The sequence below is a fragment of the Musca vetustissima genome, unplaced genomic scaffold (genome assembly GCF_032173495.1).
Source record: "Musca vetustissima isolate MV318-11 ecotype Yass unplaced genomic scaffold, APGP_CSIRO_Mvet_v1 utg8857, whole genome shotgun sequence".
Classification (NCBI taxonomy): Eukaryota; Metazoa; Arthropoda; class Insecta; order Diptera; family Muscidae; genus Musca; species Musca vetustissima.
This window is the reverse complement of record NW_026883455.1, coordinates 109,717-132,779: the sequence shown is the minus strand read 5'-3', so window position 1 is coordinate 132,779 and position 23,063 is coordinate 109,717. Positions and strand designations below refer to the sequence as shown.

Below are 23,063 nucleotides of genomic sequence, written 5' to 3'. Positions count from 1 at the left end.
ATAAACATCATCAGTCCTGTTTAATATACCCATAGTGGGTATATTATCATATAGTCGTCCCCGTCCGACTTTACTGCTTTCCTTACTGGGTGATTCTTCCTACATCTAATCGGTTTATGTGCCAAATTGGATTTTCACAAAATCGGAAGAAAATATATAATACAACGATATTTAAATCTGTATTGATTTCTCTCAATTTCAATAGAATTCGTCTTTGGCCCAAAAGAATGATATCAGCCATAACTCATCTCAATTGGATAATTATTGTGACCCAGTACCACAATAATACTTGAACATACGGACAGATATGCTTAAAACTCATGCTCAAAAATTGAAGTGTTTTATGGGCCCTGTACCACAGTGTGGTGCAAAAATGACATAAACTTTAGGGTGTTCTCATTAATAAGTTGGATATTCAAAATGTTCTGTGCTATGTCATAGTAAATTGTCTATTAATAAAAATCAAGTTCTATCTTGACCATTGCCAGCTCTATTTTGGTTTCAAATTAATATTCAAAAAAATGTTTTTTATTTAAAATATAATACATACTGAAATGCGGAAATACATAAATTTTGAGCCGATCTGCACGCTGACAAAATTATTATTTTGAGTTATCAGACATAATATATGCTAAGGGTCGTAACATTTATACATCAATATCCCAACACACCTTTAAGCACATCAATATTATTTTCAGAATTAATATTCATAAGGAAAGAAACCCATTTTTTCTGCCGTTCTATTAAAATTTTAATGAAACAAAATTAATCTATTTGCCCAGCCCATATGGATTTTGACAGACTGCAGTATATTCTCAATTTGCTATCCTGTAAATTTCCTATCATATAATAAATGATGATGGTATTAAATACTATGCTTTGTGATTTTGAATATATACAACTTTTGAATTTACATCTTGTTTAAATATTTACTCAATGTTTTTCCACAAAAATATCAGAAAACTATATTTGATCTTGTTTTTAATTCTAATTATTATTTCTTGTCCACATGAAAATGTCTTTATTTTAATTATTTCTTATTATTTTTATACAATTTGATCATATTATTTATTAAGAATTTTGATTATTGTTTTTATTTATAAAAAAAATAATGTACTTATTATTTTATTTAAAAACATTTATTTAATTTTATATTTATTTAATTTTATTCTGTTTACAGCTTCCCTACCAAAGATCTTACACTCCAATCAGTGACAGATACAGTACTCTGTATTATCAGGTTGGCACATGTTTATGTTTCCTTTTGTTTTCCTATTTTCTGTTATGAAGCTAGACAAAAAAATGCACGTGACCACGTGTTCTTTTTTTAATACCGCCCATGTTTTATTGCTTTCCGTTTTTAAATTGTATTTGCTAATAATTCTTAGAAACAACATGACAAAAAAATTATACGTCTTCTAACCTTGTGAATGTCATTTTTTACAAGAATAAACAAGAATTGTATATTATTAGGCTTACAATGTTAAAAATAACACAAGCCAGCTTTTAGGCGCTGAAATAAAAATGTTGTGAATCATATTTGTTGTTGCTGCTATAGTGGTGTCTGTCGCCTTTGTCACGTTGTCTAAGTGTCCATCATATGTTAATTGTTTTGCTGTTCTTCTTGCTCTTCTAATGCTTTGTTATTTGAATTTTGTGTTTTTTTTTCGTAGCTAATTGTTTTAAATGCAAATAATAGATAAAATAAAAAAATATTAACCAAAAATGTTTTATTTTATTTATACGATATAACCTTGGAAATGTAAAAGTTATATGTTATATACGGATGATATGTTTCAGGTCTTCTATGGAAAATACAATTTAAACGTCTTCTGTGAATAAAAGACTCGCTAGAGGTGATTTAAAACAGAATGTCTGTAAAAGGTCTTCTATGAGATGACTGCAGTGCTAGATCTCTTATGGATAAAATACATTCCTCAAGTCGTCTGTGGAATAAAAACACTCTAACAGCTCTTATACAGATACCGATTAAAGACTTATATTCGTTTCTATTTATAAGATAGATGGAATCTATATTTAACTTAAAGAGCTTACACAGGCATTCAATGGATGGAAGAATTGTTTCAAGTCTTCTCTGGATAAAATACCTTCCACAGCTTTTCTACGGATAATATTACTTAGACCTTCTACAAATATCGGTATTTTCGGAAGATTTGGGCACTTTTCCCAATGAGATTTCTATACCAATATTGATAATTTTTGTTAGGGATTGAAATTTCATTGGAAAACGTGCCACAAATCTCCCAAAAGTACCGACATTTGGGAGGAAAATATATATATATATATATATATATAGAAGCTATATCCAAATCTGAACCGATTTGAACGAAACTTGCCACACGTTAGGCTATACGAACTTCACTACGTTGTGCACAATTTTGTGAAGCGAGAACCGATTTTCACGAAAACGTAACATACGTCATTCTAGACTTAATTCGATACACTATATGTCAAATTTCGTGCAAATCGAAGAATATATAGGGACTTTGGTGCACTATTTTCCTAAAATCGGGCGAAAATATATATGGGAGCTATAAATAAATCTGAACCGATTTTCACGAAACTTAACACACATTATTCTAGACTTAATTTAGTACGCTATGCCAAATTTCGTGCAAATCGAAAGTTATATAAAGACTTTGGTGCACCATTTACCGTAAATGGGACGAAAATATATATGGGAGCTATATCTAAATCTGAACCGATTTTTCCCAATTTCAATAGGGTTCGTCCTTGGGCCAAATAAATGAGCTGTGCCAAATTTCATCCAATTCGGATCAAAAATGCGACCTGAACGTTATTTACAATTTAACATTGACAGACAGACAGACGGATGGACATGCATAAATCAACTTAAAAGTGAATGGACCTTTTGCCTGTCACAAACATATGCAAAAAGACATAATACCCTGTAGTGTGGTGAAGGGTGTAATAATTCAAAGCTGATGGTCCTTCCTAGGTGTGCTCATAATTCCGAAGCCTTATATTCAATATTGCATATAAAATACCTAAAATCGGATGGGACCTTCATATGGGACCAATAGATATCCCATATTCAATATCAAACATCCTAGGAGTTCAAAACAGCAATGCTCTATCTATTGCGATATCGTTCGCGGTTTTAACAAATTAACTCAAAAATCACGATTTTTGATTTATGCCGGTTTATGCAGCATATGAGCAATATGGGGACTTCGACAAATATATTGAAATGTTACACACGAAACGATAAATTTAATATACTACCCACCTTCTAGTCAATGGTATTAAAAATATGTTTCAAAATATCTCCCCTGGGCCACTGTAAATGAAAATCTATTTATATGTACCATGGTTTTTTTGTCCACTTTTTTCTTTTTCTTGGACCTAACAAAATTGTGAATTCCTGCATATAATTAACTTCTTGTTTTCTTGATTTTTCCTCTTGCATTTTTGTTGGGCTTTCTTTCGCTGTTACTTCGTGTTATTTGCATATCAGTTTTTTTGTGTGATTGCATGTTTTTTGGTTTCTTGATTCTACACTACGACGTTGTTGTCACATGTTGGCCATGGTCCAATAATGAGCAATGTGGCGAATTTGTTGAAAAAATAGGGAGGAATATCTCATACAAACACACACACACACACATAGAGACGATTGGCATATTAAAACGAAACAGATTCTCGAAATGCCATTTTTGCTACTGTGCCGACAGGAGAAACAGAAAAGTAGTGGCACAAAAGACAGACAAAGACAACGACGACAACAGAAACAAATCCGACAAATTAGTAGAGGTTTGTTTTGTATTGCATTCTTGTTTCCCTGCCTTTGCCATTGTTTTCAGGGTCATTGTAAAACATTTTGTACTGTACATATATGTATGTAGATCAATGTTCACCAAACAGGCGCCCGCGGGCGCTTTGAGAGAGTACCAATACAATCACAGTTCTGTGTTCGAACTCAACATTATTCTCGACATCGAACATGTCGTATGCTTTGCAATGCTTTAACATATGCGATCTGTACCGAGAGAACGAAAATTACTCTCCCAACGGATCTATGCGTGTGTCCAACACAATCATAGCAGTTTGCATATGTATTGTTGGCTAACCCTGATGTAGATGCAAACATTAGAAAGTGAAAGTGTGCATGAATGAAAATCACAGGAGGCGTAGAAGAAGGAGGATGATGATGCCGAAGAGGGAACATGGTGTTTTTCTTTTGTTAGGCTTTCATATTGTCATATGTGTGACAAGTGCAATGACAAGCTCATTTAGATTTTTAATATAAAAAAATTTAAAATGTAATTTGGAAATAATATAAATTATGGCGGGATTTTGTGAGGGAGGGACTTAGTAAAAATGAGTAAAGTCAAATTGGAAGTTAACGTTTTGTGTAATCAAGTTTTTTTGAACTTTGGCAACAGGATCAAATGTGAAGGTTATGATGATAGTACAAGAACGAAAAAGAGGACAAAATAGTTTAAAGCTGGAATATTCAAGGAGCTCTGTCGGTCTAGTCGTGAGCTTCATTTTCTACGATGATTATTTAAAATTTAGATATTAACGAAAATTTAGATGTGCCGAATATCATGATGGAACTCTGAAAATGTGCACATATAATGCTACTTTTTCTCGTAAGTATGGAATTAAAAATGAGATTTATATATCGTAATTTTGGTTAGACTCCATATAGCACGTGTTTCAATTGCTGCCATTTGTCATTTCGGGATGTTAGAGGGTGAAGAACATATTGAGGAAAATGTTCGATATAAGTCAATGTTTTAACGTAGCTCATATATATAGGACTCGACCCATTTTCGGTACTTTAAAAGTTTCAACCGAATTTCCTCACCAAAATAGCATTCTGGCTTCTTCAAGAATTTAGTTCAGAAAAAAATATCGACCCAGCCGCAGAGACCTGCGCCGAGCAAAATTTGTCGGCGGCGGCGGCTTATGTTAAAAAATGTCGGCGGCGGCTTAAAGCCGGCTGTGAGCCGATGTCAAAGACATAAAATTGTTTCGTTTTTAAAAATCAAAAATAAATACAAATTCATATTATATCACACCAATTTTAATAATAAAAATAAATATATACATAAAATACGTATTTCATATAAATATTAAAATATTTCATTTATTTTCTATAAAAATTTTTACACATAGTTAAAAAAATCATTTTTAATGGAGGATTCATATCATATATCACATCAGTTTGATTGATAAAAATTAATAAATATATAAATACGTATTTTATAAAAAAATTAAATATTTCATATTTTTTTATAGAAAACCAGTAAGGAAAGTAGTAAAGTCGGGCGGGACCGACTATATGATACCCTTCACCACTTTGGGTATATTCAACAGATGAATGCTAACAGACCTAGAATTCTGCAACCTATACTAAATTTTTCATTTGTTCAGATATAGGGTTGCTTCTTACAATGGGACAAAATGACCAAAACTCGGGAGGAAATATATATAGAAGCTCTATCCAAATCTGAACCGATGTCAGAACTCTCCACATATCAAAACTTTAGTACGTTGTGCAAAATTTGTGTAAATTTTGTGTAAAATCGGACGAAAATATATATGTAGAAGCTATATCAAAATCTGAACCGATTTTTCCGAAATTTAGCACACATCATTGCCGACTTAATTCTGTACGCTATGCCAAAATTCGTGGAAATCTAATGATTTTCAGGGACTTTGGTACACCATTTCCCTAAAATGGGGCGAAACTATATATGGGAGCTATATATAACTCTGAACCGCTTTTCCCGAAATTTAGCACACATCATTGTCGACTTAATTCAGTACGCTATGCCAAAATTCGTGCAAATCTAATGATTTTCAGGGACTTTGGTGCACCATTTACCTAAAATCGGGCGAAACTATATATGGGAGCTATACCTAAATCTGAACCGATTTTCCCGAAATTTAACACACATCATTGTCGACTTTATTCAGTACGCTATGCCAAAATTCGTGCAAATATAATAATTTTCAGGGACTTTGGTGCACTATTTAACTAAAATCGGACGTAAATATATATGGAAGCTATATCTAAATCTGATTTTTCCCAATTTCAATAGGGTTCGTCCTTGGGCCAATTAAGTGACCTGTGTCAAATTGCATCCAAATCGGATCATAAATGCGACCTGTACTTTGCTCACAAAAATAAATGGACGGACGGACGGACATGCATAGATCGACTCAGAAAGTGATTCTATGCATATTCTCGATTATTTTTGCCTGTTACAAACATATGCACAAAGACATAATACCCTGTACCACAGTGTGGTGAAGAATAAAAACTAATGCACACTTAAACAGACTTTTGTTATAACGAACATAAAACGGCGGCTGTATTTAAGCCGATTGAAGCCGAACAAAATTTCAGCGGCGGCGGCTTTTGAATTTTATCGGCGGCTCGGCTCAGCCGGCTGTGAACCGATCGGCGCAGTCCTCTGCCCAGCCGTTCTTATACCTTCCATATAAAAAATATGTCATTACATTTACCCCACCTCAACATATTACGATACCTCCCAAATGTTGGTATTTTGGGAGTTTTACAGCCTGTTTTTGTAAAATTCCAAACGAACGAATTCGAGTGACTTGGACCAAACTCCTTGGTTTTGAAAAATATGTCATTTATTTTTGTTTTGAATCGGAAAACATAAGTCACTCGAATTCGTTCGTTTGGAATTTTACAAAAACAGGCTGTTAGTTCTACAACCGTATGCCTGTAATTTGGTATTTATACCATTCGCCACACTGTGGTACAGTGTTATGTATTTGTACATTTGTTTGTAACAGGCAAAAGGAAACGAGATATACCCATAATTAATTTTGAAAATGTGAATAGAATTAAAATAAATACCGTTCTGTATTGAGTCAAAAATGATGAGTGAAAATCAGTCCAAAATTAAATATAGTTCCTATATATATGTTCGTCCGATTTTATATAAATGATGCACGAAAGTCCCTATTTTAAATTCGATTTACACGAATTTGTGCATATCGTATCAAATTAAGAATGATGTGTTGTAATATTCGTTGAAATCGGTTCAGATTTAGATATAAACTCCCAGATTTTGATATATCTCCCATTCGTCTGAATGGTGCACCATGTAGCCAACAATTTTCCGTTAGCTATGAAATTTTTTACATTACTCGGTTTATATCGGTCTATATCTACAATATACCCTAGAATAAGAATCTTCGGATCATCTTTTGTGCATAAACAAAATCATATAGTCGGCTCAGTCCTATTTTTGAACTTTCCTTACTTTTTTAAATCCACTCTGGGTAGATAATTTCCCTATAAAAATCAGTGAGCGGACGGGCCGATCATGAGATACCCTACACAACTATCATGAGAATCTAACTTTCTGTGGTTTTAAATTCTGAGCCTGGCAATATTTCGCGATATTTGTACCCTTTGACCAATTATAGGTCAACAGCTCCACTTTCTAAACCTGGCATATTTTCCAAACCTTTTTTTCCCGAGGTGAATATTTACACGATAAAATAAAAATGTGGTCACTTTAGGTTTTGTTTGATTTGACCCTCGGAATATTGACCGAAAATCATCTAAACAGCCGATCTATATATTTCACCGTGTAAAATTTTAATATAATTGATAAAAATTTAAATTTGGATATACTGTCTACTTCTCCGTCTATGTCCTTGAGGAAAAAAAATATATGATGTTCGGGTCATAATTGGACCTCTAGAGCGACCAGAAAAACTGGTAAAAATTAAGTATTTGGTCCATTTCATCGCATAAAATTATTACCAAAAACAATAGGGTCTTCATTGGTCAGAACTGGTCCTACATGCAAAATTTCGTGAAGATTGGTCCCTAACTGTGGGCTATATCGTGTTTACAAATTATAATGGATAGTCAGACGGACGAACACATATGTCTAAATCGACTCAGCTAGTCGAAATATGACTTAAATGTGGGTCTAGGACTAATATTTCGCGGCGTTACAAACTCTTGGGTCTGCACAAAGCTACCCCTCATATGATCGTACACATAATATTCGGTTTACTGAGGTTTTCAGGAACGCATTTCAACCGAATTACAAGTCATTATATATTTTTGGTACTCAGTGCGTGGCTAATCTTCCTACCAAAAAATATCATTATTGATTTTGGTACAGCCTCATACAACGATACACTTGCTCCTTATGTGAAATTTTGGGTTATCCTCATATAAATGTCTAGTCTCTCCATATAAATGTCTCTGGCCGCATTTTCCAAATGAAGTGAATAAAACCTCGATGTCTACCCTTTCTTTATAGAACATTTACTCGTCATTTTCGGTGTGTTTGAGGTTCGAGATCTTGAATGTCTGTAGTTTGGAATTTTATTTCTCCTGGCCGTTTTTTTCCGGTCCCACGATATTTTTAGTTGTTGCCATTAAGGGGACCTACCCCTCATTTCCCGGTTTCACAAAATCGATATTTGTATTTAATTTGAACATAAGAATTTAATTTGAACACAAGAATGTCTCCGTAAATTTTCTAGTAAAAATCTCAACAAGTCTTGAGGATATTACCGATTTATTGTGTGTGCATCAAGTGACGGCAAGAGTGATTCTCAACTTTAATCGTGAAAAAAATCATTTGCCCGCCGTCAAAAAGAAGGTATTTTTAAATCTTCAAATACACGTATACATAGTTACAAGTATTGACCTCATTTGACAATCGGTTGAAAATTGTCGAAATTGGAAATCGAGAATGGGTGGGGTCCCCTTAAATTTGGCTTATTTTATTATGTCCATAGGCGGAACCTATTTAAATGTATGTAAATCTGTTCAGATTGTTATATGAGCTACCAAAAATTAAGCAGATGTAGCCGAATTGATATGAGAACGTTCGCATATATATATGAATCATAAATTATTTCAGTCGATTTATAGCAGTAAAAATTATGTAAATGGTGCACTAAAGATCAACACAAAATTTTGTATATGATGATTAACTCATTTATTCTAACTGGTTTCAATATTGAAGTTCTTCTGGAGATTGAATAATTTGTGAAAACTTCTATTACACTCGAATGTGGATACTGGGGATTCGGTTCGGTTTATTTCCTTGCTAATTCCTAAGTATAATTATTAAATAGTTAAACCCTTCGGTTTATACTGCCTTGTCAATGACACATCATTGTCATTGCCATTGTCACACTGACATTGAATGCAATTGTTTTTCTTTTGTTGGCATTGTTGTTGGTGTTCAGGGTTTTTTTCGGTTGTTGTTATATTATTTCCTTATGCCCTTAGCAAAAATCCACTGATCTCATGCATGGCCACAGTATTTCATCTGTGGACTTGGAAGGATTTACATACATACATTTATATACATATAATCTATTTTGCATGACATCTTGGCATCGGACTTGACTTTGTAATGCCTCTTCTTTCGTATGAATATGAATGTCATCACATGTTAGTGGTGAATTTTCTTTTTGTTTTCTGCGTTTTTTTTTTGTTTTCGTTGCCAATGTCAATGGGGATTTTTTGCCCATGGCTAGATGAATTATTACCATGACCAAGGCATGTGAATTATAGCACATATCATAATTATTTTGTTGTCGTACATACACACATGTATGCCTGCGTAATTTGTTGTATATGAAGAGAATAATTTCATTTTTTTGATTGTCTCTGTTTTATTTTCTCTGTATTTACAGTCGCCCAGTCGTCTGGAGACAGCGGCCGGCACTTCAAGTGAACATACCACAGGACGCCAATTGCAACGTGTCCTCCACTATTCGATGACACCATGCATGCAAGGACCCTTAAGATCCGAATGTGCCATTCATGATGTTGACTGTGATGAAGTTTATCCCGGCATCTATATTGGTGATGCGTAAGTAACTGCCGCCGTCGTTGTCGTCATTGCGGCTCGTGCTTTACTTAAGTGACATGTAATTCATATTTAATTTCATTCTGTGCTATTTTTCTTTTCGGCACACCAACACACGCACACACACATACGTGAATACAGAGCATCGGCGAAAAATAAAACTTTCCTGCGCATGAAAGGTATTACACACGTCTTAAATGCCGCCGAAGGTTGTCGTTATGGCCAAGTTGATACAGGGCACAGCTATTATCGTGATATGCCAAGCATAAGGTAAAGTTTTCAAATATCATTCATTTGTCACTCACTCACTCACGACAGTCAGTCAAGTCAGTCGGTGTAACATTCACATTTGATTAACTCATTTGTTTTTTCATTAACTAATTACAAAAGAAATTATAAATATTCTGTTGGTTTAATTTGTGTGTTCTTTAAATTTAATTATACACAAGTATACATGTTGATTTGTTGGAGTTTGTTAAGATGGGATATATAGAGCAAGTAAAAATGACTTTGAAGTCGGACGCGCCGATCCATTTTTTGAGGGCTATGTTAAAACACGGACCTACAATTATTGCGAATACATTTTTGTTCTATGTAAAACCGAAGTACTAAATAACAGATATCCAGGATGGAAAATTCCTTCAGGACCGTATCTGGCAGGATTAAAAACTTGATTTATAAATTTTCTTTAGATTTTGGAGATTGAGGAACAATTTTCACAAGGTTGAAAAGGCCTGACAACAAAAATATCTTCGGACTTGTTTTGAATGTTACGATGTCAAAAAAGGTTGGATCAAACCGAATATTCTAAATAAAAGAATTATGGGTCGTGAAGATTGTGAGTTTTCATGCCCATTTTGTTGGTCCAAGTTCTCCCCAATTGAAATTTCAAATAACACAATATGATTTGGGTGATGATATACACACATGGTTAATCGGTACAAATTTTTAAATAAAAGTACGGTTCTGACGTAATTAAAATACATAGATATATCGGGTAAAAATTGGAATACTGTCAATTATAATATATGACAAGAAAAAATGTTGCTACGTTGCTTTTTATACCCTCCACCATGAGGTAATCGTTCGGAACCTTCATAAATGATGAGAACATTTTTGATAGAAAGATTTGACACCCAATGAACACTAAATTGGAGGCTGTTCAATTAAAAAACGTGTCCAACCTCCCCAAAGTACCGAATAATGAGGGTACCGTTAAAGGAGATAGGATAGCCCTAAGATTTAGGATAGCCATAAAAAGTAGACTGATATCGATAATTTTTGGTAGGGATATTTGCTACCTAAAGTACCAAATTACAGCCAATTCAACTAAAAAATTGGCTCAACTACTAAAAGTATCGAAAAATGGGGGGTACCGTTATATGGCGGCTATCGTAAGAAGTTGACCAACATTGATGGTTATTGGTAGGAAGATGTGTCACCCAATGACAACTCAACGTGCCACGTTGTAGTCAATTTGATTGAAAAACGTGCTCAAATTCGCCCAAACACCGAATAATCGGCAGTACCGGTAAAAGTGGATTATCCTTGGAAAAATTACCATAATACCGAATATTTGAGGGTATAGTTATATGAGGGCTACACTACATTCTAGGATTTATAGTAATGTGTATTTTTTGGAGTAGTAGATGTATAGTGGTTTTTGGAACCGATCATGGCCTTGTGGCTAGGTTCCCATTAACGAAGAAATAAATAAATTGAAATTGAAAAATGTCAGAGCTCTATTTAAATATTGCGAGCCCTGTCGTGATTTCATAGATAGACAGACGTACAGGCATAAATCGACATAGAATTTTATTCTTATCATGAATATATACTTGATGGGGTCTTCAGTGATTATTTCGAGGTGTTACAAACGGACTTTCGAGTACCCTATTTAAAGTCTTATAAGCGACATTTAAAATACCTGTATGTCAACAAATCTCGTCTTCGTCGACCGAACCAAACTTTTTCTATCCACTATGTGGGGTGCATTCATAATTCCTTAAATCGGTCGGGACCTATATAATGGAAATATGTTGTTTGAAATACCAAATTATCGACCCTTAGGTTGAAAAACTAAACTAGGAACTTTAACAAATATTAAACGGGCCTGGTGGGTATTAAAAACACTGTGTGTAAAAAGGAGGACGGATATCGAAAATCAGCTGTAAAGATGTTGCTCATAGTATATGGCCAATCACAAACTTAAACACAAACAAACAACAAACTTTCCACCATTCAGACCATAAATTCCAATTTGAATTGAATCGGTTCTGATTTAGAGAAGCACCCTTACATAATTATCTTAAATGTTTACCACTGTACGAACAATACGAATTAGATCTACTATATATATTCCTATACGAGGGCTATAATAATAAGAACCAGCGAGCGGAGCAGTATAGTCGGACGGGGCCGACCATACAATACCTTACACAACTTCCATGAAAATCTAACTTTCTGTGGTTCTATATTCTGAGATTGAACAAATATTTCGCGATATTTGCACACTTTTGACTGGCTAGAGGTCAGCAAATATTACTAATAATCAGTAGAGCACCTCTAATTACTTGTCCAGATTCCCTTCACCGTGCGTTGTGTTGTGATGTTCGGCTTTCGACTCGAAAAGTACAAATAATTAAGTGTTCGGTCCACTTCATCCGAACATTTCAAAGCGATCAGCGCTATATTTCCACCCTCCAGTGTGGAAATAGGTTACTAAATAATATATGAATACGTAAGCACCTGTAAATATTTAAGTGTAACTCCCGCATCCGAGTACCTACGACAATATAATTGGTATCAATTAAAGGTCAGCCACTCCTATTGGATATACTATCAACTTTTCGGGTCTATGTCCTTCAGTGGTAAGGGTAGGGGTCTTCATTGGCCAGAACCCATCCTACATGCAAAATTTCGTGAAGATTGGTCCATAACTGTGGCCTGTATTATGTTTACGAATTATAATGGACGGACGGACGGACGGACACACATGTCTAGATCGACTCAGCTAGTCGTGATATGACGATCGGTATACTTAAAGGTGGGTCTAGGACCAATATTTCGCAGCGTTACAAACTTTTGGGGCTGCACAAAGCTGTAATACTCTGAAAACATAGTTGTGTAGGGTATAATGATTAGAGATGGTATTTACTGGGTAAATACCCAAGAGGTGCGTAAAGACCGATTTGCGGGTATTTATTTGAGTATTTACTATATTGAAAAGGTAATGGAAAATCTTAAACGGCATTTACATTAGAACTTTTTACCGGGTTAACCTACCCTATGAGGATTTATTTGAAATGTATACAATGGAATTGACAATTGAAACCCAGTGGGTTAACGAAATCCGGAATAATGTAAACGTACTATAACGCCCTATTTCCGGGTTTCCGGGTTGGGTAAATACCCGAGTATTTACCCAAAAATTGGGTATAAAATCATTAAGTGGCGAACCAATTGATATAAACGGTGAAAAATTAGTTCTCATGTTTTTAATGTCAATGCTAATACTGGTATGGGAAATGGGATATATGGGTCCACGTTTTTATATAGCACAATATAATCGTACCTCCCGATTTAGGGTAATTAGTGTCACATTTTACAATCAAACATTTATCAATGTAGGTCCACGTTTTCCGGTAGCCCTCATACATTTTGAGTATTTATTCAAAAATTGGTAATAAACTTATTAACTGGCGATCCACTTGACATAGCCGGCCAAAATTTACCTCACATGTTTTAATGTCAAAACTAAATGGAAAATGGGGTCTCTGGGTTCATCTTTTGATATAACGCCCATATTACCGCATCTCCCGATTTAAGGTAATTTTTGTCTATTAGACACATTTTACTATCAAATTGGCATAATTTGGCACAGGGAGTTCTCTATGGGTACCAAAAATCCATACAAAAATTTGTTGACGTAGGTCTACGGTTACTATTAGACTCTATATCTCGGTCCCGATTTTGGGTATTTACCCACTTTTTGGGTATAAATAAAATCTTTAACAGTCGAACCCCTGGACGTGTATTTAGAAGACCCAGAAATTCTGGTGATGGATGCACGAGAATATTTTTTCTGAAAATTTGACAAGTAACGAGACATTAAACCTCTGTGGTATCGTTATCAGATGTTGCTTGCTATAACTTGAATTTAGTTGTACATTGTATATCCTACGGACGTTTCGTTTTTTTAAATAATTGTCTGACCACCTTAACAAACCAAAACAACTCCGTATACATGTAATAGTGTCTTATAATTTTTGGTTATTAACTTATTTTTCAAAATTTATTTTCATATTTTCTTGCAAACACCTACCATATACACACGCCGATTATTACACTGAATTTACAACAACGACAACAACAACCATGATTTTTACTCAACATATATTCAAAATGTATTTATTGATTTTCGTATGGCATTTTCAATCTTTTCATTTGCATTGTAAATAAATATTGCATTTGAATCGATCTCCATAATCACGAAATACCACAAAACACACACACATGTAAATACTATATTTTTCTCACACACACACATACTCTAACATCCGGTGTGGAAAACCATCAAACGCGTATATTTTTATTTGAATATATTATTGTGAGAGCAGAAGAAAAAACAAAGACACTATTTTCAGGTATATGGGCTTCCCAATGGTTGATGCTCCAACAACAGATATTTCACGTTATTTCTATGTGGCCGCCAAATTCATTGACAATGCACTGAGCAGTGGAGGTAAATAAGATGATTCTACATTTTGGATGTCATGACTAATCTCTTTTTCTAAAATATTACAGGCAGAGTTTTGGTGCACTGTTTGGTCGGTATGTCTCGTTCGGCAACCTGTGTCCTGGCCTATCTTATGATTTGCCGGAAAATGACAGCTGTCGAGGCCATACGCAAAGTTCGCATGCATCGTGATATTCATCCCAATGATGGTTTCCTACAACAATTGGCTGATCTTGATATGGAACTTAAGCGGAAAAGTCTATATCCCTATTAAACCAAACACAAGACCCTTAAAAAGAACACAAATCCCGAATCATACTTTATATTTATATTATAATAATTATTATTATTACGAATAATGATACACATACCTACACACACACCCATACATATTTATGATAACATAATGTAAGATGATGTTGATGATGAAGAAAAAAATGAAACAAAAAATCCACATATAGTGATCTAGTAATGAGACCATTTTATTCGACACCTAAATGACTTCCATGACAGACCCATAACGGACAGGTGGACTGAAATGAATAAAATCCAAGAAAACAAAACAAAAACAAAGTGAACGATCTTTTTGAACTTATTTTATAGAAAAAAATAAAAAAGAAAATCAACAACAACAAACAAAATCATCAAAAATGCAATGAGGACTAAAAACAATATTAATATTTAATTATTTTTTTGTGTAGAATTTTAAAAAATAATAATAATAATTTTTTATGTATTATTTAAATTATATATATATTAAAAAATAAAAACAAAGAAAACAATAATAATCAATTATGGATATATACATACATATATATAATTATAAAGTATATTATTTAGTAATTACATTGTAAAAACAAAAACAAAATCTACTGACAAAAACAAATTTAAGAAAAAATGCTGAAAATCCAAAAAAAGATATGTCGTATATAAGCAATGACTTTCTGTAGCCACTTACAAATACACATTGAAATTCACAATTCCAATATTCATATATATTTAATCGAAAGGATCCGCATATATATTTTGCATTACTCCACTCCACACACCTACATAAGATGTAATCAATTGTCACTTGTTGCATACTTTTAAGTGGTAGTGTAAAAATGATACTTAGGAACTTGACACACATTTTGCTGTGAACGATTACAATTATTGAATACGATAATTGTTATTTTTGTTTATTTAACCCTTGTTCTTATTAGTATGATGATCTTATCGAACTCTCGCTCGATTGTGCAGAAAAAAAGAATATGTAATGGCGTTACTAAAACAAAACATAAAATTGTGAATAAATTTGTTGCATTTTATACAACACCAAAGTTTTTATTTTTGTTTTTATTATTTTTTAATATATTTTTTGGAAGGTGATATGATCTTTTTGAGGGAATTTATTATTTAATCCGATCCAAATAATATGAAAGACGGCATTCAGATGGAAATAACGGTATTTTGAGAAAATTTTAAATATTTGAAAAATCAACAACAAAAACGTGGTGGTGTGCATTTAAAATTCCCCTAATTGGTTGGGACCTTTATATGAGGACTATGTTATATTATAGTAGGTTGTTCGTGCTCTGTTCCAAGTTACAGCAACTCAGTTTGGGAAAAATGCGGTAGAAACTTCAACTAACCGATAATTAAACGGGACATTGGTATGGGAGTTTTTTTTCTTGATATTATACCATAGACAGACGACAGCCTTAATTTGCATTAAAAATTTCTTAATTTGAATTAATATTTAATATTAATATTTACCCCTGACAGACGAGAGTTTCTGCATTTACGAAACAGTTTTTTGCTTCAAAACAATTGTTTGTCTGTGTGTAGGATGAATTTTTTTTACATTTGCTTCGATATTTTTCGGGATTACATCTTTAGGAAATATATACATGACATAAAGGAGGAATATCAACTATGATCTTAGCAAAACAGCTCCCAATTTAAAAAAATGGTTGAAATTTGCCTTCATTTCTTATTTTTATTTTCGTAAACATAAATATATTTGACAAGAAACAAATAATTTTCGACAGCATTGTCATATTGAAATTGTCTAATTCAGTATAAATTCAGTTTGATTTTGTGCATTAACAACACATAAAAATGAGGATAATGTACAAGTTAATTTGAATTAAGGCTGTTAATGCAAATTAAGGCTGTCGTCTGTCTAGGATATTAGCCTGTAAATACCCGGTAAATTGGGTAAATAACAATTTTTGGGTATTTTATATTGAATTGACAATACAACATCTTACACCCACTTTCCGGGTTGCTGGTATCAAATCTATTCAAAATGGATAGTTTTATAATACAGTGAATACGCGATAAGGTGAACACTCAAACTGACATTGAAGAATTAAAAAAAAATAAGTAAGGAAAGTTCAAAAGTCGGAAGAGGCCACCAAAATGATACCCTTCGCAACTTTGGGCACATATAAGAGATCCTTTAGATAGAACAGACATACCATCTTTGGAGGACCATTGAAATAGAAACGTACAAAATTAACTGCGTGAAGTACATATATAGTTGAACTAAATAAAAAACCAGTAAGGAAAGTAGTAAAGTCGGACGGTGCCGACTATATGATACCCTTCACCACTATGGGTATATTAAACAGGACTATTAACATGAAATTGGATAAAATAAAATATGTGATATTTATCTAAATGTGAAACGACACACATCATTCTGGACTAAATTTACATTAAATCGGACGAAAATATATATGGGAGCTATAACTAAACCTTGACCGATTTTCGCGAAACTTGACCGACATCACGCTATGCTCAATTCGGTACGTTTTGCCAAATTTCGTGCAAATCGAAGGATATACAGGGACTTTGGGACCATTTACATGAAATCGGACGAAACTATATATGGGAGCTATATCTAAGTCTGGACCGATTTTCTCAAAAATTGACAGACATCACTCTAGGCTCAATTCAGTACGTTATGACAAATTTCGCGCAAATCAAAGGATATATAGGGACTTTGGTGCACCATTTACATGAAATCGGACGTAACTATATATGGGAGCTATATCTAAGTCTGGGCCGATCTGCTCGAAACTTGGCAGACATCACTCTAGGCTCAATTCAGTACGTTTTGCCAAATTTAGTACAAATCGAAAATTTTGTTCTCAATGTGTACAAAATATACACGCAAAAATTTATCGGCGTAGGTCCATGTTTTCTGGTAGCCCCTATATAACAGTCCTGATTTTGAGTATTTATCAAAAATTGGAATTATATATGCTATACCAAATTGTGAAGCCATATTAATTATTTTCGATAGGAAAAACTGAAAAATAAAATTTGAGTTAATTCGGTTGAATAACGTGTCCAAGCCCCGAAAATACGGAAATAATGGAGGGTACTGGGGCGAATATTGTTAATTTTTTAGAGTCCAAAATATTGTCGAAATTCCCAAAAACATAAAAAACTTTAGCGTTATATCCTATATAGTGGATCAATATTAATAATTTTTAGCAGGATTACCAATTGAGAGCCGAAATACCAAATTACAGCTAATTTGATTGAAATAAGTGCCCTAAAGCTTCAAGATACCGAATATTGGGAGTAACATGATAAAAAGTGGATCAATATATTCCATTTGCAATACCAAAAATCCTAGGGCAGACAGTTGGACATCGCTAAATCGACATATTATTTTATTCTGATCAAAAATATATATTGGGTCTCAGGTAAATATTTGGATACACAACAAGTTGTGGTGGAGGTATAAAGAAAGAGAGAGAGAGAGAGAGAGAGAGAAAAATATTGTTTCATAAAGTCAGTATCAGTAAATTGATAATTAATCTTTCTACTGCCTCTCATATTGGAAAATCGGGCTATGACCGTAAAATTTTATGCCACTCTAAACATGTTCGCTTATATGTTGTAATCACTCTAGCCTGCCTGCAGGAGGACTTCGGTATGTTCAAGGCCATTGCTCAATTTTTATAAGGGGGCTATGTCAAAATATGGATACATAGTAGTGGATTAAAAAATCAATTATATAACATGTCTCAAATATCAGATCATACAGAAGGCGAATTTCGGGACATACACAAACCTGTATCTACATTTTCTGCCAAAATTTGTTGTTGTGGCGAAAATGTCTTTGAAAAAATTTCGATTTATTTTCCACTTTTGAAACGCGCTCAACAAAATTTAATTTTAATTTTAATAAATAATTGACTTTTCAGCATATTTGATGAACATTTTGAGTATTTTAGGATATTTTTTTTTACTAAAATGTAAATAACAGCTGGCCTTACTGGATGACCTAATATATCATCATCATAAATGCAAACGGACGTAACTACAGAAAAATTCGAAATTTACTTTTTGTTTAATTATTGTTCGTCTAATCAAACTACATGTTCACACAAAAATTTTGACATCTCACGCCAAAAACAGCGATCTTATTAAAGAAATTCGCAATACTGAAGATAGAAATGCTGAACATATATTAATGTTACTTCTGGGATGTTTGATATTGAAAATGAGACATATCGGCCAATTTTTTACGGTAGCCCCCATATAGCGGTATCCCAAATTTAAGGCTTTTTTTATTTTTTTAAATAATCAGCTATAATCATGTATTTGTGTTTCCCACTGGGTGGAAAAGTACCCTGTGCAACGTTTTATCGCTATCGGAGAAATATTTACATAAAACCGGTCGAAGCTGTATATGGGAGCTATATCGAAATCTGAACCGATTTTTAAGAAACTTCACACAAATCACTCTAGACTCAATTTAGTACGCTATGCAAAATTTCGTGAAAATCGAAAGAAATAAATTGGCTTTAATGCGCCATTTACACAAAATCTGACGAAAATATGTGTGGGAGCTATGTCTAAATCTGAACCGATTTCAAAAAAAAACTTAACAACCGTCACTCCGGACTCAATTTGGTACGCTGTACAAATTTTAGTCTCAATCGGATAATTATTAGTCACTTTGTTGTACTACAATTGTGTTGTAGTTACGTCCTTTTATTTCAGAAAATGTGAAGTCAAAATCAGTGAGCGGAGCAGTATAGTCGGACGGGGCCGACCATATTATACCCTACACAACTTCCACGAAAAACTAACTTTCTGTGGATTTATATTCTGAGCTTGGGCAATATTTCGCGATATTTGAACCATCTGGACCAACTAGAGGCCGACAATTATTACTAATGTTCAGTATAGCCCTTCTTGTCCAGATTCCCATCCCTAGTGTTGTGATCTTCTTATTCCCATTGGAGCCTATAGATCGGCTCGAAAAAACACAAAAAATTAAGTTTTCGGTCCACTTCATCACAATATAATTATCTGATCGTCACCGAAAATTATTGGGGTTATCCTTGACCATAACTGGAACTTCATGGAACATTTTAAAGCGATAAGCGCTATATTTCCGCCCTCTAGTGTGGTAAAGGGTTACTAAATAATATCTGAATACATAAGCACCTGTAAATGTTTAAGTGTAACTCCCACATCTGCGTACATACGACCATATAATTGGTATCAATTTAAAGGCCAACCACTGCCCTTGGATATAACAACAACTTTTCGGGTCTATGTCCTTCAGGTGTGAAGGACATAGACCCGAACCCGCTACAGAATACAAATTTTGTAATTTTTCACACAAAAGTCAGGGTCCATTTGACCCGCTAAATATTGACCGATCCTTATCCAAACAGGCAAAATTCGCAATGTTTGGGTCATAATTGCGGCCTCTAGAGCGACCAGAAAAAAACGATAATAATTAAGTATTTGGTCCATTTCATCCCCTAGATATTAACCGATCTTTACCAAAAACAATAGGTGTCTTCATTGGGCAGAACCCATCCTACATGCAAAATTTCGTGAAGATTGGTCCATAACTGTGGCCTGTATCGTGTTTACAAAATATAATGGACAGACGGACGGACACACATGTCTAGATCGACTCAGCTAGTCGGATCATAAATGCAACCTGTACGTTGCAAATCGGATCATAAATGCAACCTGTACGTTGTGCACAAGAATACATGGACATACTACCTCGTTTCACTTTGCCTGTTACAAACATATGCGCAAAGCCATAATACCCTGTATCACAGTGTGGTGAGGTTATAAAAATACAGTTTATTACAGAGCATACTTTTGGGCGGTAAAATAGTAGAAAGAATTTCAAAATAAAATAATTAATATTTTAAAGACAAATGTGTCGCACAATGAAACTTTGTTTCTACTATTTTTTTTAATCACAATGATCTGAACTTTCATGTACAGACAAATTTGGACGGTTCGAAGTTTTTGTCTCTCCAACATAGAGAAACTGAAATTTTATTTTCAAAGAAGGTTTTAAACAGATTTGGAACTACATGGTCGTTATAAATAACCATGGACCCTTATTAATAACGTTTGGTAGAGATATTTCAGATCACTGTAAATTTGTTTCGTACATGTTTAGGAGTAGCCATTCCTAAAAGTGAACCCAAATTGGTTACTTTCGATAGTAAAATTTTGAACCTAATGAGAACACCGAATATCAAATACAATTACAGCCAATCCGTAAATGGAGGTATCGTTATATGGAATAGATTATTATAAAAAAAAAGTTTATTTGAAAGCATGAAAATGTTAGAATATTAAGATGTCATAGACGTGTAGAGACACTTTCAGATTTTCAGGAGATTTCACACCTCCTTTCCATATTAGTATGCAAGGAGATCACCTAACGAGATCGAAAATACGGTGACAATTTTCTGCCGGGGTCAGTCGAGAATTCTAAAATCAAAATAAAATAAAATCGCATGTGTTTTCAAGAACAATATCAGTAATACTTATTAATCTTCTATGGTCTTCTAAATTCATGATTTAGACTTTATTCGTGATATGGCGATCAGTATACTAAACAAATATTTCTTGACGTTCTATGCTATTGGGGCCGCAATAGTAACTGTATTTATAACGGTCGGTGGGCAAACTTCAAATGATCGGTGTTCATAATTATGGTTTTGAAAAATATTTTTATAAACTTTTTTTGTTTTTGACCACACAATTTCTTAATAACTGAATATCATTGTATGGGAATTACCGATTTGATTGTACTTGAGTGGTTATTAATTCTATCAAACAGAACAGAACTCAATCAAAACCATAAACTAACGAAAATTATTGCTGAACTTTATAAATCTTGTTGTCAGTACTTATTTTCAAATTTATCTCACATTTTTATTAAAACTTGTTTTATTTCCATTCATTTTTCATTTCACTTTCAATACTCAAATCATTGAAAGTAAATAACCATCACAACAGAACAATGCATATTATATCAAGTATAACTGAATTCTCTAGTATTGACAGCCTTATGATGATGTATTTAGACAAATACGACGTTTTATGACATCTAAGTCTTGAACATAATAAAATGCACAATGCATGAAATCATTATTATTATGAAAAAAATATATATATATATTATTAGAACATCAAATTTAAAACTATGTACACAATTGATGACTAAAAAACAATACTATTTAGAACTATATAAAGTAAAAAAAAAATAATATTTAATATTATAAAAACAATTGAACAAAATTATGAAATGAATGCAATAACCATGAGACAAATAACATTTTGAAAGGCATAACAAGTAATCAAGTAAATGAAACAAACAACAACAATAAATCACCAAATCTATATATACCAAAGAAAACTAATTAAAAAAAGAGAAGTTAGGAATGAAAAAAAACAAAACAAAAAAGGTAATAAATGTTTCATATTTTATAACAAAAACAAAGTAATAAATAAACCAAAGTATATAACATTGCAAAATATATCTGAAAGAACCAATTGAAGCCACCATAATGTGTTTTATTTCAAAAGAAGTTTTGAGTTTTTATTAGAGATGCCGTTGTAATTTTTTAAATAGTCAGACCTATATTTTACTTATTTTTTCTAGTAAGAAGTATTTTATTCACCATACCACTCCCATAAAAATTTCGGTTAGAAACTGAATACCGGTAATGGGCAAGGTTTTTTTTTGTCAAAGTATCGACTATTGTCAAATATTGTCTACAAATATGTTCTCCTTTGTAAAATTTGGCAAAACTCTGAACTCTGAATATCGTGGTCTTTATGTGGAGGCAACACAAGAACCTGCTTCGGTGGGAGAATGTTGCTAAAGCCTAAAAATCCGAAAATGTTGAGGCATATTTTTGTGGGCGCTATATCAGAACATGTACATATAAAGAATTTTCCGCAAAAATGTATTTTACTCTCCAATATCATGGAATTCCAAATTACATACACTTCGTTGGTGAAAAGCGGCTAAAAACTACAAAATTATTACAATGGGGCTTTCTTAAACATAAACATATTTTTGTTTTAAAACAATTTATATAATACAAGTAAGAAAAGCCCAAAAGTTGGACGGGGCCATACAAGATTTGCTTATATGTACA

At 33.4% G+C, this 23,063-nt stretch overlaps 1 protein-coding gene across 3 annotated transcripts in view; it reads left to right on the top strand.

Moving 5' to 3' along the window:
* LOC133330318 (dual specificity protein phosphatase 13B-like) overlaps window positions 1-14,899 on the top strand; it is a 43,177-nt gene extending 28,278 nt beyond the window's left edge. The window contains exons 2-6 of one of the 3 annotated variants that reach the window (XM_061538761.1): window positions 1,181-1,240; window positions 9,706-9,884; window positions 10,023-10,151; window positions 14,501-14,625; window positions 14,688-14,899. In XM_061538761.1, the coding sequence (XP_061394745.1) occupies window positions 1,181-1,240; window positions 9,706-9,884; window positions 10,023-10,151; window positions 14,501-14,625; window positions 14,688-14,893 (699 nt within the window). In that variant the 3' untranslated portion in view covers window positions 14,894-14,899. The remainder of the gene's footprint in view (window positions 1-1,180; window positions 1,241-9,705; window positions 9,885-10,022; window positions 10,152-14,500; window positions 14,626-14,687) is intronic. The other 2 variants (XM_061538762.1, XM_061538763.1) reach the window with 2 other exon arrangements.
* Window positions 14,900-23,063: the final 8,164 nt, after the last annotated feature.